General features: G+C 39.4%; 1 protein-coding gene across 5 annotated transcripts in view; it reads right to left on the bottom strand.

Annotated features, from left to right (window-relative positions):
- LOC121305420 (rho guanine nucleotide exchange factor 28-like) overlaps nucleotides 1–17,833 on the bottom strand; it is a 116,379-nt gene that overhangs the window by 77,405 nt on the left and 21,141 nt on the right. For 4 of the 5 annotated variants that reach the window (XM_041237095.1, XM_041237084.1, XM_041237077.1 and 1 more), the window contains exons 3-5: nucleotides 13,224–13,380; nucleotides 10,280–10,573; nucleotides 254–437 (exon numbers count right to left, since the gene is read on the bottom strand). In XM_041237095.1, the coding sequence (XP_041093029.1) occupies nucleotides 254–437; nucleotides 10,280–10,573; nucleotides 13,224–13,380 (635 nt within the window). The remainder of the gene's footprint in view (nucleotides 1–253; nucleotides 438–10,279; nucleotides 10,574–13,223; nucleotides 13,381–17,833) is intronic. The other variant, XM_041237099.1, reaches the window with a different exon arrangement.

Here is a 17,833-nt window from a genome sequence, read left to right on the forward strand (position 1 = left end):
TCAAATGTAGAAAGGACTTCATTCTAAAACATTTTTTTTAATGCAATTAGTACTGCAGACTTGTACATAGGTTTAACACACTCAAATCTCAAGTATCAGTACATGTAAAACAGCTCCACTCAAAACAGCAGACCTTTTAACGAATCTAATATACTGATATGTGCAAACATCTTTTTAAATGACTGTCATTATAAGACCCTGCAAAGTCACTCGCTGTTGAAAGAGATACATTAGAAGTCTAGGTAAGGCTTACTTTCTCAGCAGCTCCACAAGCCCTTGGTTCCCGGTCTGAATTGCCAGCTGCTCTGGAGTGGCTCCATCCTCGTTAGGTAAAGACAAAGCTATCAGGCCGCCAGGCTGGCACAGCAGAAACTGAGAAAGATTAAACAGGCCTAATCGCACTGCCAGATGAAGCAAGGACTCTCTGGGCCTGAGCTCTGAAAAACAAATAGGAAAAGAAAAGGGAAAATCATATTGTCTGTGAAACAATGCAGTCTGTGCTGCACTGCACACCCAACATTCTGTCCTTCAGAATAGCACAGGGAACAACATACAAAAACAAAACAAGAAAGGCCAATAACGTCACAGCTGAATAAGCCTGAACTCTGAATACAAGAAAAAAAAGTTACATTAAAGAAAATAAAGGGACATGGGTATAAATTGTGCATTTTGACCAATTAATTCATTTATTTTATTGGTCAAATGACAGGACCAGTCCTAAGTAGCACTCCACAATGTAAATTACTGAAATAACAAGTCACTAGCACATACACATTATAGAAGTAATGTGATAAGCAAGAGATTGTAAAAACAAATAACTTCTGAAAGGACCCATTTGTCTTACCAGTACAGCTATTAAAGCAGCCTCTTTATCGAGGTCTTGGCTGTTCGGTGTGGCAGTTCGTTCCAACTTCCAAGAAAAAAAAACACTAATATTTGAAGGTCAATCTGCCATTCATAGTCTCAGACGCAGAGTTAAGCACACATCATGTTGTGAAGCGCCTGGTTAAAGGGAGCTTAAACTTCTCCCAGTTTTTCAAGTAAGGTGTGACTGAGGAACGAGGGATTAGTGCCAGTTCAAACAGGGTCTCCAGGTCCTTCCTCCATCAGACAATCTTGTGTTAAAAATACAAGAGGAATGCATTCCAGCATTCTGAAAAGGGCTTGATGTCAGCAGATGTAAATATCTTCAGTGCACAGTACACCTCAACACTTAACACAATGGAGCTTCCTGGCATGTTCTTGTTTATTGTTTGCACTGTGAGTCACAAGAGTAAGAGCAGCCAGAAAACAATTAGTGACTTCATTCCTGGAAAAATGTACAAAACATTTTCTACATGGACATTAAATGAGTACAGCAACCTAATGTGGTAAAGACACGAGATCTGAGCACTTTCACCCAATGTAACTGCATGTGAGAATGAGTGCACAGCAGCTTGTGCCCCGAGGCTACTCCCATGCACAGAATGATCAAGATTAGGAAGGGTTCCCAAAGATGTAGCTCAGTCAGTCACAACGATCTGGAACAGTGGTGCGCAAATTTTGGCGTGAGTATGGCAGTTCCTTTTTTTTTTTTTTTTAAAGGCTAGAACATTTTTAATAAATACATAAATGACAGCTAATTAGTCCAATCGCTTACCTTTCAAAAGTGTTATTAACAATATAGGAGAAATCACAACCAGAGAAATGCTGTTTGAAATGGCAAGTGTCAGTGAAACTGCAGATAACAGAGCCGAAATGGCGGCTTCCATGTATGGAGGCCAAGTGTAAGGAAATGCACTAATATTTAATGTCATTCGCAAATGTGTCCTACATTTAACCAAAAAGTCTAAATACATAAATGTTAACAAACTCATTCTTAAAAGTTTTTGGAGTGTAAGGGCAGCTCTGCAGCCCACAATGCCAAATCAAATGTGTAATGAGTGGGGGCTCGTTTGCATGTTAGCTTCAGATCTAGCTGGCAAAACATTTATTTGTGAAAACACAGATTTATTTTTTCAGATTTAATTGCTTAACAATAATGTTTTTCAGATTGATCTGTTATGAATTTCAAGATTTATCTTTTAAGAATGTGTTTGTCTACATTTATTTAGCTAAATCGGGACTTTTTGTGGTTAAATCCAATTTAGGGTGGGGTGGGGGCGGGGGTGGGGTGGGGGTAGGCATTTACATTAATTCCGGTAATGTAATTTTTTTCTTTTTTTTCAATTATTATATTTAATTCAATCTCAGATTGCAAAATTATAACACCTCCGGTGTGGAGATTAGATTGTAGTGGTAACAGAAATTCTCTCACATGCCGAATAACCTGTTGAATGTTGTATTATGTATTCCAAACACGCTAATTTTATACTGCAGATATAATCCAGTTGTAGTTCATTTAAGATTTAAGCCTTATTGTAGGAACTGGCATGAAACTAAATGAAAAAGGTCTACTGCATAACCCATCCCTTCCAGAATGGCAAGACACACAGTACCCTTCATGGGATCTTAGTGGAGTTCTACAACTGTCTGAGCTGCTGTATCAGATAGACAGCACACTAATATGACATTCTAGCTTTGATTCTAAAAGAGTAACACTGTTGCTGTACCCTGCCACAAACGCATCCAACATTACCATGGAAAGAAAAAACTTGTTATTATTATTATTATTATTATAACAACATCAGTGCACACTCAAAGGTATCAAATTGCAGAACATCACCTAAACAAAAGATTATTTAGGAACAGAGGGACTCATTATCCCCAATAGATCAAAACCGGTTTGGTTGGACCAAAATGGAAATTCAGTTGAAACATCTGGCAGGTAATTTGAAAAGGTTACATGCAGTAAATATACTTCCCATTGTATTGCTATAAAATATCAAATGTCTTCATATGGTTTTTGCCTTCAGCAAATGAGAGGCTACTGACTTTTCAAGTTGTACCACATCAGGTCCTAAACCCAACCATCTATGATTACTTCATTATGTATTGAAAGGAGGGAAACACAGATGCATAAACTCATTTCTAGTGCACAGTCTTTAGTGTTGGCATAAAGACTGAAATAGTCCAAGAAGCAATGTATTTAGTCCCAATCTACACCATCAGTTAGTCTTTATCTTGTCATAACATTGGCACCTGTTTTAATGCAGACATCATTTCACAAAATGCAACTGGCAATGTAACTATTCTTAAAAAAGTGAAATTCTGTCAGGCTTGCACTGCCATTTTCCAAAGAGAAAAAGCTAATAATGAAGCATTTCTCTGCTAATTCGAAAAGAAACTGCACAGCACAGAGCATTCATAACTTCAGTAACCAGCACACATTAAGCTGCATAATTTACCACAAACAATGCAACCATTACGTCACAAGTTTTGGATGAATGTCAGCTATCTCTAGTGTTTTTGCCCTGGCTTTGCATGGATTATTATTATTTATTTCTTAGCAGATGCCCTTATCCAGGGTGACCTACAATTGTTACAAAATATCACAGTACAAAGTATCGCATTACAAAATATCACATTATAAAATATTACATTACAGATAAGAGCAGTTATAAGGTACAGTAAAATCTGTAGGAAATACAACCAAGATAAAGAATACAGTAAATAATTACATTTGAGAGTGAGTTGGACTAAGAGCAGTTAATATATTAAAAAATATTTTATTATATGAGTAAAGTCCATTAAGAGCATGTAGTAAGTACGATATGTGGATGAGAACGATTTCAAATAAGAGCAATTACAAAAACCATGAATGCTACCTATAAGCATAAAATCAAGGACCAGATACAGGAAGTAGCTATAATTAACATCAGTAGCAGAATACAGCAAGGTATGGAGCAGTTCAGTGCTGGTACAAGCTGATGCAAGTACTGGAACAATTGGGTGCCATATAGTCGAGAGTCTGTGAACGAAAGTTGTGAGGTTCACAGATGCTGTCTGAACAGGTGTGTATTGAGGAGGTGCCGGTAGGTGGTCAGAGACCGAGCTGACCTGATATCTGTGGGCAGGTCGTTCCACCATTGAGGGGCAAGGGTGGAGAAGAAGCCGGCTCTGGAAGGGGGGGGGGGGGGGGGGGGGGGGGGGGGGGGGGGGGGGGGGGGGGGGGGGGGCAGCTAATCTGCCGCTGGTGGAGGTGGATGGGGGGTACAGCTAATCTGCCATTGGTGGAGGAGCGGAGGTGGCGGAAGGAGACAGCGATAGGCGAGTACAAGTTTTGAATTGGATGAAAAAAGTGATAGGGAGCCAATGGAGGGTGCTGAGCAGCAGTGTAGTGTGGGAGAAACGAGGAAGGAAAAAGACAAGAGGGGCAGCAGAGTTTGGATGAGCTGGAGCGGACAGATAGCAGAGGCAGGGAGGCCGGCCAGGAGGGAGTTGCAGTAGTCAAGGCAGGACAGTACCAGGGCCTGAGCTAGGAGCTGTGTGGAGTAGTCGGTGAGGAAGGGGAGAATCCTGCATATGTTGCTGAAGAAAAAGCGACAGGAACGTGCCAGAGTAGAGATGTGCTGAGAGTAGAAGAGGGAGGGGTCGAGAGTGACACTGAGGTTCTTTTTGGATGAGGAAGGAGAGAGGGTGGTGGATTCAAGAGGAATAGAGATAGAGAGGTCAGCAGTAGGGGAGGAAGAGGGGGAAGAAAAGGAGATCTGATTTGAAGAATTTGAGTTTCAGATGATGCAAGTGCATCAAGGAGGAAATGGCTGAGAAGAAGGTAGAGATATATGAAAAAATGTCAATTTTACAACATCAAAAACTAGCAACAACTCAGATTACAATTAAAACAAAACTTTACTTAGTTAAGAGAGCGATCTGGCCCTTCTGCTTCCCTGCTGCTATTCTAATAATGCAAACTCTGGCAGTTGCCAAGAGTAATTAAATAGTAATTAAACTCCTCGCTTCAAACAAGACAGATTACTGTGAAGTTCTTCACATTTTTATTTGCATGGACAAACCAATTCAATCCACTGTGTCATCATATCTTCCTACTGCCTTCCCTCACGGTACCTTTAATGGGACAGTGACACAGTCGAGGAGGCTTTCCTAAGACATGGCTCACTCTGAGTGGTACCATACTGCAGGAACAATGTAGTGGGATTGTACAGAGTAATGTGTGTACAAAGTGCACTGTCCAACATGCTGCTTACTGTTTATACTGTACATATTTAAGCTGTTGAACTATTCTGTGTAGAAACACGCTTCTCAGAGTGGTATTGTGTCGAGCCAATTTTGAGGAAAATACTTTTTTTTTTTTTTTTTTTTTTAACTACACAATGGGAAAACCTACTTCCCTGTATGAAGTGGATACCTTAGCGAATCACTCTGCTTTAGAACTGAAATCCACCCAAATACAACCAGAAGAAATATAATTTCCAAAGTGGGTTGCATTACACCCCATGCTTTTCTCTTTACCTTAAATAGTTCAAATCTCTTTAAATAGAATTGAAAATGTACAAATGCAAAGGTATTATAACCAGTTACAAAAGGGCAGCATTTCTTCTTTTTGTAAACATTTTTTTTTTTAATCCTTGTATGAGCTTAAGCATAAAGACACATACTATATATACTGTATTGGGGTTACAGTGAGAAATATAGCAAATCTCTCCAGCAACAGCAATAGCAGCAAGAGCCCTGGCAATATCTCCTTCCAACTCCCTGCTGAACCAGGGCCAAGCCATCTATTTCGTATACATGTGTGACAGGGTACCCAACCCTTGTGTATATTTATTTATGACTGTATGTATTTTCATTTGTATTATCATTATTGTTATTTATGTTTGTGTGCAGGTGGACAGGAAATGTCCGTCACTATTATTTATTATTTGAGACCAGTGAAAAGCCGGCCTTATAAAGTGTAGTTGGTGTGGATGGTGGTAAATCCCCATTCCTATAAATCTTGTGGGAATGTGACTGGAGCCTTAAAAAGGTAATTATTTGATTAATGGGTAATTAAGGCTCCAGCCACAGAATATAAAAGACCCACTCTGGGCTCATTAAACGAGAGTTGAGAAGAAGACAGTAAATTGAGAGCGAGAGCGAATGCTGTCTGATTTCAAAGATCCAAACGGTACTCGTTTTGTGCAATACCGTTAGTGTTTGTTATTGTTTATTTGTTTGGCCAATGTGCCCTTTTCTTGTTGGTGTTATTATTTAATAAATACAAGCGCAGCAGTGCAGTTTTGCCCAGTACGTTTTGTCTGTGTACTGCTTCCCTGGTCTGACGTCACCCCTGCAGCCATCTCTGCCACAATATGTTCTTCATTAAAACAAAGTTGAGCTGTCAGTGTATTTATGGCATGAGGAAACCTGTCTTCTTTGTTCATTTAATATTGCCGATATTAACAATCCACCCACAAACAAACCATTAGTAAAATAATGTAATATTCTATTAAGACTCCCTTTGCACAGAGGTCTGGTTAGCTGCAAGAAGACACTGAGCAGCTTGACAAAGATAGATTTACAATCGATCCGACTTCACATTTTTCACTGACACGTTACTATCAGGCTATTAGAAAACCGTTGGTCTCATGAAGACTTTCTGACTGGAGCAAGTGAGTTTCACATGTAGTGTCTATTTAAAAGTATCCGCAGTTCCTACTGTTGGAGCTGTGTAGAGCACAGTCTAAGCCCTTCACCACCGCATTACCAGAACATTTAAAAAACTGGTGTAACTAGAAATGGGAGTTTTTGTGAAGCTAAACAAAGCATCCACAGGCATTATCTAAGGGATGTCAGACGAGATTGAACGGGTTACAACAAATGAAATAAAAAATGGAGCTGCTGAAAACAGCAGTATTACTCATATGCCAATAGGTTAAACAAAGTGGGATGGAAAAGTTCATTTCCACTGCACACCATCTGTAATGGAACTCAAGTAACAACATCAAACAATCCAGCTGTGTATAACTCAAAGTGTGCGGTCTTTATAAAGCAGAAACTTAAAAAGTCACACTATCTCGATATTGTCGCCATATTAGGTCAGAGGTCAATGTCATGGTAACCAAAAAATTCATACTGCAGGGTTTACATGTTATGAAGTCACTACCTCAAATGGTGTCGGAAATATGAGGTTTTGACACGGGGACATCTTTACAATGTGCACAAAAGGGTTCATTTTTCTTGCACTATATCCATGATACCCTGAACCTGACTGGCAGAATCACAGAATACAGCTGTGTACCGAACATGAAGCCAGCACCTTGAAACGTTGGTTATTTATCAGCAGATACACAAAAAGTAACATAACCCAACATGGTAGCCATCTTAGGTCACAAGTCCAAGTGAGGGGTTAGATTTTACACATAACATTGAAAATATGACATTTCCAGCTGAAATGAGTTAGGAGATATTAGCAGTATTAGGAGCAGCGGCAGTGATGGCAGGTTACACAGTCATACAAGCTCCTCTCACAAGGTTGCTTAATAAAGAAACTAATTCTGTCATATCATGTCTATCTATCTATACGGTTATCTTTTAATATTCTTTAAACTTCATCATGTGTAACTGGACAACAAGTAGTGTCAAGGAGTGCCAATGTTAAAGCCTTCAATAGTATTCAGGGGCAAAAAGGGACAAAACACTCCAACACCTGATCTGACCTATTGAATTTGGCCACTGCCTGTTAAAACTGAACTGGCTTAGCCTTATACACAGCATGCACACACAGACACATGCAAACACATTTACTATGGATGACACTAACCACATGCATGGCTACTAAAACGATGTGCTGTATTTCACAGTTGCAGTCTGTGTAATCTGTTATTGTTTCTTTAAAACAATGCAAGTTTGAGCAAATAAAAAAAGCAGGATAAAAGCTCATGAAAATTCAGTTTAAAAATACATTTTTGAAAGCTGGCCTGTCTTTCAAAGCCAGGGTAAGAAGCTACACCCTTCCATACAGTCAGCCCCATATCAGATCATTCCAGATCTCATAAATTACAGGCTGGGCCTGAGACAAAAATACAGGTTATTCAAGGGAGCTCTGCTTGCGTGACCCAGCCTAACTCAGGTGGGAGAGTCTGTTTACACACACATAGCCAAGCCTAGATGTGTTAGAATCTAATACACTCCTCTAGTCGCGTGTGAATACAAGGTTTTTAACTGCGGAAGTGCATGATCTGATTAGACTTTTTGACTGATTAGGTTTGTATCAGGCCATTGTGCAGAGGCCCCGTGCAATTCAAGTTCAATTACCCTTTGTAGAAAGCAGAGCTATAGATTAAACTCTCAGACAAACAGAGCACAGATCAGGGCTGGTCTGTGAAAGAGTAAGGATTGTGTAATTTTCACATCTCCGGTTTTTGCTGCTAGAGTTTTTATTTTAATTTTATTTTTGTGCCCAACCAGCACACCCAAATGGCAATAAGGCATCAATGTAGCATGCTCTTTATGTTAAAACAACAACTGTAAACTTGCTCAGACACAGAGGCACCCCTGGGCATTTTTCTGTATTAATGGGTTCCATTAATATAATTGGCCCTTATTCTTCGCTGACTCCTCAAGACATTTAAATTTAAACACACTGAGGTAATAATTAGGACAGCTAATTTAAACCTTAGGACACTTAATTTCATATTGTAATCCACATATATCCGCTTCTAAAAATAAATCTATATTTTATAAGAAATAAGAACTAATGAATGAAAGGGTCTGGTACTTATAAGTCAAAGAAAATTAGATCCAATTTCAGCTTAATCCATTGCTTTGATAAAATAGCTAATTCAAGGCTTTTATCAGGACTCACCAAGCACAGGCATATGTATTTTAGCTCTCTCTCTCTCTCTCTCTCTCTCTCTCTCTCTCTCTCTCTCTCTCTCACTCTCTCTCTCTCTCTCTCTCTCAAGGATAGATCTCTTCTGAGCTAATGAGTCGCTCAGAGAGCAGCGAGCGTGAGGGGATAGAGACCGAGAGTCGAGAGAGGCGGAGCTCTCTCTCTCCTCGCTTCTTATCTCTCTCTCTCTCTCTCTCTCTCTCTCTCTCTCTCTCTCTCTCTCTCTCTCTCTCTCTCTCTCTCTCTCTCTCTCTCTCTCTCTCTCTCTCTCTCTCTCTCACACACACACACACACACACAGGGTGATTAGAAAGCATGTTTCCCACATCAACACATCATATTATTGATGTGGTAAACTTACTTTCCAACAATAGGCACCAGACTTAGCAAAGCTCTGAATAGAAACCTCCATCTAATCATTCCTCCCTTGGCTACTGGTTATAATTGCCTCATCTTGGTAAATGATTTTCTTTGCTCTTTTCCATCTTGATGGCCTCTGATATTTTCTTTTATATTCCAGCATCTTTTCATGTGCTGTTCTATAGGCAATGCCTTCAAGTGACAAGTGAAACATTTCAAATTTGTTATCAAAAGAAGCTTCGAAAAAATAAAAATCAACTACAGCCATGTAAGAATTTCATGTTGGTTTTTTTTTTGTTTTTTTTTTTTGGTTTTTTTTACAGTCTATCTGCCAGTATGAAATGGACCGGATCTTCAGAAATCCTCGGCATTATCTACAAATGAGTAAATCTTAGTCCTTCAGTTATAAAGTGAAAGCACTGTGTTTATTACTAAAGCACTCAAAGAATAACAACATGCAGTAACATGTTGGTCTGTTCAGCATCAGGGAGAAGGTGTGTGAAGCCCTCTAATTAAAGTGCCGCATACAGCCGTTCAGAGGGTTCACACAGCAAGGTAGAGAGTGCTTGCGCTGGAACTCTGTTCTAATTTATATTATAAAATACATTTATCACGAGGAATCAATGATTTCAAACATGAACTTTCAACAGCAGTGTTTATAACTACTGGAATGTAAGTAAGGAGTTTTCCTTTCCAGAAAAATAACATATTAAAAGTCTCTCCCCCTTTGTTTTCTTCCACCTGTCACTGGACTGGCCCTGAAGTCCTTAAGAACTGTCAGTGTTTGTTTTTGAAATGCTCACTAGCCCACACCCAGTCCTGAGCTTCAGAACGTCCCTTGCTAAGGGATATTATCGAAAAGGACATGTGCCAGGAGCCCCTGGTAAATCTGCTTGGAAATTATCACACGTTTCATAACAGCATTAATAAGTAACACCTGAGTCTGTAGGTTTACTAATAGTAGGTGCTACTCATGCAGTTGGATGGAGGGGACGGGACGTTTATTTACCATCAAACTACTAGCACCTGAACATTTAAATAATATACTACGTTTAAGATAAAACTGTGCTAAAACCCAGGGCTTGGTGCAGCGCTCATGTTAGTAATTTTACTGTTCCTGTGAAAGGAATATATCTATAATTAATAAAGAAAGCAATAAAACCATACCTTCTCCAGTATGGCTTCCCAGGACGTTCCATGAATAAGGGCACTCCAGGTGAGCCAAGGTCAGTGTGGTCTTGTCATCGACAGTGTCTCTGGCTTCTCCACTCAGTCCAAATCGCTTCAGTATGGTTAAGTGGCTACTGGCGGTTAGGCAGTGAGAGTTATCCACCAGGAATCGGGCTAGGTCATGTGCTTTATCCGGAATGTACGTGATAGAGCTTCTGGCCAGGACAGCGATGGGGTGACCCGTCATATAAATGCAGGCAGTAACAGACACGTTTTCCAACTGGTTATGACCTGAAAATAAAAGAAGAGTCAATGTTATAACACCCCTTGTGGCAGGGACATGTGTCCACTAGGACTTACAGCAAGACTACTAGAACTAATTTAAAAACACCCCACCCCCATTAAAAACAATAAGATTCATCTCTCAGACCCTAGCCAAGTAGCAAACAGTACAAACATCACACCTGGTGGCTATACAGCAATCAAACACAGCGTTTAACAACCTGTTGTAGTAATGCAACTGAAAACAGATGGGTTTTTTTTGTTTTGTTTTGTTTTTTAAAGAGAGATTCTGTTCACTGCAGCAGCAAATGTTTAAAGACAGTCTTCGTTGCACCAGCTGCTCAAGAGTAAAGTATGCTATTGTCAGCAGTAGCATTTCTTTCATGCAGCAATGCTACAGTACATGCCATATGGAATTCAAGGAGTACACATTCAGAGCTAACATCTAATGCAACTGAGAGGGTTTAAAGAGGGTTCAGAACAGCTAACATCTGTTTTGCAAATAATCATTTACTCCCTCATTCCTTTGCATTGGATTGAATCGACAGGATTGCTTTACTCCAAACCATGCTAAAACAGTCATTGTTAGAAAAAATACAAATAAAGCAGAGTCGTCTAGCCTCACCTGTCGTGAGGGAGGCTCCGTCGAGACAGAATGGGACCTCTGGGACAAAACATATCTAATCATCCAATTGGATGCAGACAGACATTGCTCCCACATAGTGAAAGTACTATTGCATCTGTTTTCTATCATAGATCAACTGAATTGCCTCTAAAGCAATTACAAATCAGATTATTTTTGTGATAGTCTTATGGATCACCAGGCTTCAGGGAAATTTGTTAGGGTACGTCACTGGTTAGCAAAACAGGCGTGGTGGCACTGTTAGTAATGATTTGATGAGAAAACTGTGCTTCTCACCTATTACCTTGCTTAAATGCTGAAATGTACAGTTTGATATATCAACATTCTTGCTTATGCCACCAAGGTCGTATTTGAATTGCTCTCCCCCAGAACGGATGGGTTTCAGAAAGGTGATCCCAATAAATAGTGCACGTTTGGGCAATTCTGTGAGGTTGGCACAAATTAAGTGGAACTGGGCGGACAGCAGCAGAATTCGATTGCATAAAAGCTCTTAAAGAAACCGATGACAGTATCTGTAAAGAGGGCAGGGACTGAAGTTAAGGAAAAAAACATTTCTACACCCTGCACCAGCTCCACAAAGTAAAAAAAAAGATACAGCATCTCCTTTAATTTCCTTGGAAGGCAGTTAAGTACCCAGAGATCTTTTGACTTCCAGCTCAAACCATGACTCACTATGTGTGCAACCCCGTAAGCAAGTCATTTGCTTGTGGTTATGAAGACTGCTGTAAAGAACAAATGGAAACTACAGGGTGCGTGCCAGTAAGGTGACCCGAGTAATCACCACGTAACTCTGCATTTTCAACTTTACTTTAACTTTAAACAATTTCCGTGTGTCCTAATACATGACCTGAGTAAAGAGCTATGTGTTACCACCAAATGGTTCTGAAATAATCAAAACAAAAGTTGGTATGAAAACATGCTGTTCTTGTCCCATTTAAGTTTAGTCTTTTAACACCACCTAGGGTATCAAGTTCATTAGAAAACATATTTTATTTTTCTTAAGAACAACACTTATAGTAAAATAAAAAGCAGCCACATCCAAAAAGACAACAGCCATCACTGCTTGGTTGCATTTGCTCTGAGAATGTTTAGCCCAGACTCCTGAGCGTGTTCAAGTTTCATACACGACGTTCTTCAGCAACAACACATTCTGTGCCACAGCAGTACCTCAAAAAAGTACCACCTTTGTCTCCAAAGCTGTCTTCTTGTCTTCCAGGCACTGCTTTAAAAACAGTAGCTTTCATAACATTGTAACTAGGTACATTACAGTTGCATGTTGTCCGATTCTGCCTTTTTAGTTCTTTATAACACCAAGTGTTAAAACATAGCGGAAGGAACATGAACTGGAAGGAATGAAAGTATGTGTTGGAAAGTGATACATCCTCGGAACATCAATGGATCTTTCAGAACAGAGCATGTGTGGGATGACCCTGACACCAATACCATCCAGTACAGGCTGAAGTGGTTTATTTGAAGAGCAGTAAAGGCATTTCATTGGAGTCACTTGGAAATGTGCTAGATTTCTGCAAAAGACATGGTTTCAGTGGTTAGACAAAATATGAAAAGTCTATTTATCTGTATGTGCCGAGGCCAGTCTGGATGTGATAACATTTACTAGCAGTAACTACAAGTAAAATGCAACATCTCCTCTAGGCCACCACTGTTGAAATGCCTAATAGAAAAATAGAAAAAATATAAATCAATGAAGAACCACAAACTTCAGTTGCACAAAAGTGCCTTACCCTAACTACTGTAACAAGCATATGCGGACAGTACAAAATTCAAATCTTACAAAGGAGACTACGGGACACAAGAAAAGCCTGTGTGTTTGTTGTTGTGTCTTCAGTTTGGCTGCTCTACCTCCCAGCTTAGGGAACGGGACAATGGATACTTCCTCAGCAGCTGTGTCTGAAGTGTCAAGCTGGAAGAGTGTTAGCCAAGACACACACACACACACACACACACTCACGTACACACGCACAGCGCAACGCAGCACAGCAGGGAATGCAGACTCACCTGGAACAACAAAATGAAGAGTGCTTGTGTTTCCATCGCAATGTATCTGTGCCCCTGTGATGTGGTCCTGGCTGGAACCCTCATACACCAAATAGAACTCAGCCTCCTCAGGCAGAAGAGCCGTCGTCTCCAACACTGCGTAAGCTGTCACCTGCCCCTGGAACAAGCACACACACAGGGTTCAGCACTGACGCACAGAGAGGCTGCTTCACCCACTTACAATGAAGTCCTGTGTTGCTTTTAAGATTGATGAGAGCTGGTTTTAAGATACTGGAGCTGGTTAAAAAAACAAGTTCATTTGAAGACTCTTTTTACAGTCAACCTAAGTTACCAGTACAAAGCTATAACCTGCACACTCCTTGCCTGCTCACCAACACCTGCTGGGTTAAACCACCTGAGGGCTGCTAGTCACTGCTTTCTACTGTACAGGGGGAATAAAGGCCAATCAGGTGAAATATGCAACATAAAATAAATACAGTGTTTTGTAAGGCTGTCAGTTAAGCCTCCAAATACAATTGATTAAATAGGCACACAAAATCAAACCTTTCAAATAAATATCAATGATTGTACCTCCCACATACATTTTCTTCATTCCTCTCACGTGATTATTTTAATATCATTGCTGTTCAGTAAAAGTTTGTGCACAACAATTGAATGCAAGGGGTAATTACATCTTGGTAGCGTCAGAAAAAAAATAAAAAATAAACATTCGCAACAAGCCTAAAGCAAGTTTAAAACACCACAGGAGTGTTACTAAAGTATGTATTCCAAACAGATTACACTACTTTGGAATGCAATCTACATAAACTAGACACGAGTTTATGAAAAACATCTTTGTATTCAGTGACAGCTGCAGCATCATGGATTGCATCATGTTAATACTGTACCACCTAACCTTCACTATCTGTGAAATACACAATGTGGAAATCCCTGTCAGTTTTCTTCAATGTGTACAATTTATTTACAAGCTGTTCGCCAGGAATACAAGCCTGTCGTCCTGCTCTAGATTCAAGGTGCCACGCTTTTTTTTGTTTGTATACATCGAATACACAGAGGGGTGTACTTACAAAGTATTTTCAAAACTGATTCGCTGGTAGGATGGGACCAGCAAATCAGATGCTAGTTAACACGAGCAGACGAAGAAGAGCACGCCCACTGCTTGTGTGGTAGAAATACTGTAACTAGCAGGGCAGGGCATTCGGTGCAGTTTCGTTGATAAACTTAAATAATGTTATTAACTATGCACGTTACAAAAATGTTACTATTGAATCAATTATCCAGTATTTATATCAATGAATATAACGAGGAATGAAATCGATTGATTTTCAATTTAATCATAGCAGCCCTAGTGTTTTGTACAGTATGCTTTCAGTCTGTACTGCAGACAGACTCGGGTTCACCGTCAGCATGCTGTGTCTGTATCCACTCTAACTGCCTAATTCTGAATGTGTTGCTTAAACACAAAACAGTCAGAAGAAAAATAACAGTGTTCCCCAACCATGCCTACTCCTTTATGACCTGCGATCAGGATCAAGATAATTATCTTTTTTGGCATTAGCTGGGCAGCTGCATCTTTTGAAGCTTAGAATAACTTAAAATGCAGGAAGCAAGCACATTAAAACTGTAGCCAACATGTAATGTGTATTTATGAAGCTGTAACACCTAAGGACATGTGTGAATAGAAAAGTAGGTGGAGCTAGGATATGTGTGTAGGGAAGGGTAGGTGGATCTAGGATATGTGTGTAGGGAAGGGTAGGTGGATCTAGGATATGTGTGTAGGGAAGGGTAGGTGGATCTAGGATATGTGTGTAGAGAAGGGTAGGTGGATCTAGGATATGTGTGTAGGGATGGGTAGGTGGATCTAGGATATGTGTGTAGGGAAGGGTATGTGGATCTAGGATATGTGTGTAGAGAAGGGTAGGTGGGTTTGAATGTAGGTTGAAATGCTGTAATAATAAAAGCCATCCTTGCCAAATGACTTTCAATGTCAATACAGTGGCATGAAGTGAAATTGTAGTACATGGGGAACTACAGTGGTATGAGCCATTGTTAATACTAGTAGCATCACAACAGCTGCTATGAAGTGGTTTATGAGATTAGCAGATGTAGTAGTGGCGGCTGCACTGGTGGATTTGCACATTCATACAAGCTCCCTCACTGGGATGCTTAATAATACGTCTGTGTCTCAGACAGTGTTTATGACATACAAACTGTTGAAAAAGCAGCGTCAGGGGAGCCATGAATGGATTTACACCAACAGACTATCACTTACAAAATGGTATCATCCTAACTAAACCATATATATATATATATATATATATATATATATATATATATATATATATATATATATATATATATAGTATGAAATCCCACAAGAGAATACGAAGCACAAGAAACAGGCTCCCCTTTATCACTATTTACATTACACCATGAAAGTGTTGCTCATCAACCTTAAATAGACCAAGTATCATCTACTTCCGCAAGCTAACAGACAGATCAGAGCACTGGTACACTGCGGCCTAAAGGCTAATTAGCAGTCTCCATGGAAACAGAACCAGACCAAGACAAGCTGCCCCTGGTTTTCAGGAAGTCGAGTTTTAGAGGCGTTTCCGTCCTCCATTGAGCTGCTCTGTTTTGCCTGCTGGTTTTCAGCACAGTTTCCTGTGCTCTTTGAAGCTATTGTATGAAGGATTTTTCTTGGCACATTCCACTTTGTTGCATAGAAACAAGGATATAGATATTCCTTCACAATCAGGCTTACATATAAGCTTCACACTGTTAGTGAGGATTGCAATATTTTCTTGTACAGAGATATATTTTTTGCAAGAGAGTGCATCAAATTATTAGTGATTATTTAGGCTGAACAAAAAACGGCTTTTAAAAGAAAAAAAAGGACAAAAAGGACAGTGATGTACAACCAGGTAACTTTCAAGCAGAGACTCACAAATGTAGCGAATTGTGTGGTGGTTTGGTTTAGAGAATACACTCCTGGCATAAATCTTCACAGGGGGGTTCAGACTTTTAGTATGGCATTAAATTAAAATAAAAATGCAAATTACATTTTACTGGGGTGAACATATGACTAGACTGACCATGTATTATTATTTTTTTTTTAACTCACATCCCAAAGCACTGATGTAACTTTAGTCTACCTGTTTTATTTCAGAGATGGACTACAAGTAGCAGAATGTTTGGTGATGCACCTTTAAAACCCTGAGCTGTCCCAAACTGTCCCAGTGAACCTGGAGCCATGTGGCATCTTAATTTCAATATGTACATACATTGGATGTAGGTCATGGTGGTGATCTCCAGGGTTAGACACTCACACTACGTAGCCCTGCACCCAGTCCTGAGTTTCGAAACTACCTTCAATGAAGTATATTGCTTGATGATTCAGTAGCCTGGAGTTTGATCAATCCCTGCTAAGCACATTGTTCCTTCCTTTATAGCTGCACAAACAACTCCTAATAGTCAATGTTACAGACGCAGGTGAGACGCATTTCAAGTGATCAGTTCAGAGTAGACAGCATATTGTTCAAACTGCTGAATTCAATAATTGTTGATTTCAATTTACCAGAACAAGGGGAGCTCTGAAAACCAGGACTAGTGGACGTTTCTCACCCTGATCTCCTCTTTCATGATATCTTTAATTTAGTATTTACACAGAAGGGCTCGCTGGTAGAGCAAAGTGGATTAATTAAAAAGCCAACGACACGCTGCCCAGGATCCTATTACTGTGAAATGCATCATCAGTGATAAGGGCACAAGGCTGTCTGTTGCTACGCAAATGGAAAGCATCACAGCTGGGTACACCGGGACAATAAACGTCACCAATACAAACAAATCACCCTAATACTAGCAGATTTACAGCCTTAGGGATCAGCTTCCTTTCTTTCCAATTCTGTTACTTTTACCATAGTGACACAAAGCAGAGCTCCAGGCTTGAGATACAGAGGTGAGTCCGGTCCAGCTAAAAGCATCTCCATGGAGAGAGTGCTGGATGCATCCAATGGGGTTTCTTCATATCATAATTTCAAGGTCTTTTTTTGCCAACAACCAATTTCAAGTAATTTTTCTAATGAATTACATTATGTAAACACAATTTTTGTTCCTGGGTAGTAAGTGTTATTTCCTAATTGCTTGTGCCTCAAAAGTATAGAAAATGGTTATTATTCCCCACAAACTTTGCTTTTGTGACCAGGACAGTGATATTTCAAAATATCACTATTTCCAATGGGAAAACGGGCAAATGTGTGTCTTTTTGTTCACATACAGTCCGAAAAAAACAACATATGAATCCAAATTAACATGTATTTATACTAAAGTAATACAAAAATGACTACAAAAGATTTAGAAGTGAGTAGTTTTTCGAGATTTACGATTATACTGTAAATACAAAAGCAAAGCTTGTGGGGAATAGTAGCCATTTTCTATACTTTTGAGGCATAAGCAATTAGGAAATAACACTTACTACCCAGGAACAAAAAAAAAAAAAAATTGTTACACGGTGTTATCATAATATATATTTTAATATATATATTATATATATATTATATATATATATATATATATATATATATATATATATATATATATATATATATATA

This window comes from Polyodon spathula, chromosome 2 (genome assembly GCF_017654505.1).
Source record: "Polyodon spathula isolate WHYD16114869_AA chromosome 2, ASM1765450v1, whole genome shotgun sequence".
Taxonomy (NCBI): domain Eukaryota; kingdom Metazoa; phylum Chordata; class Actinopteri; order Acipenseriformes; family Polyodontidae; genus Polyodon; species Polyodon spathula.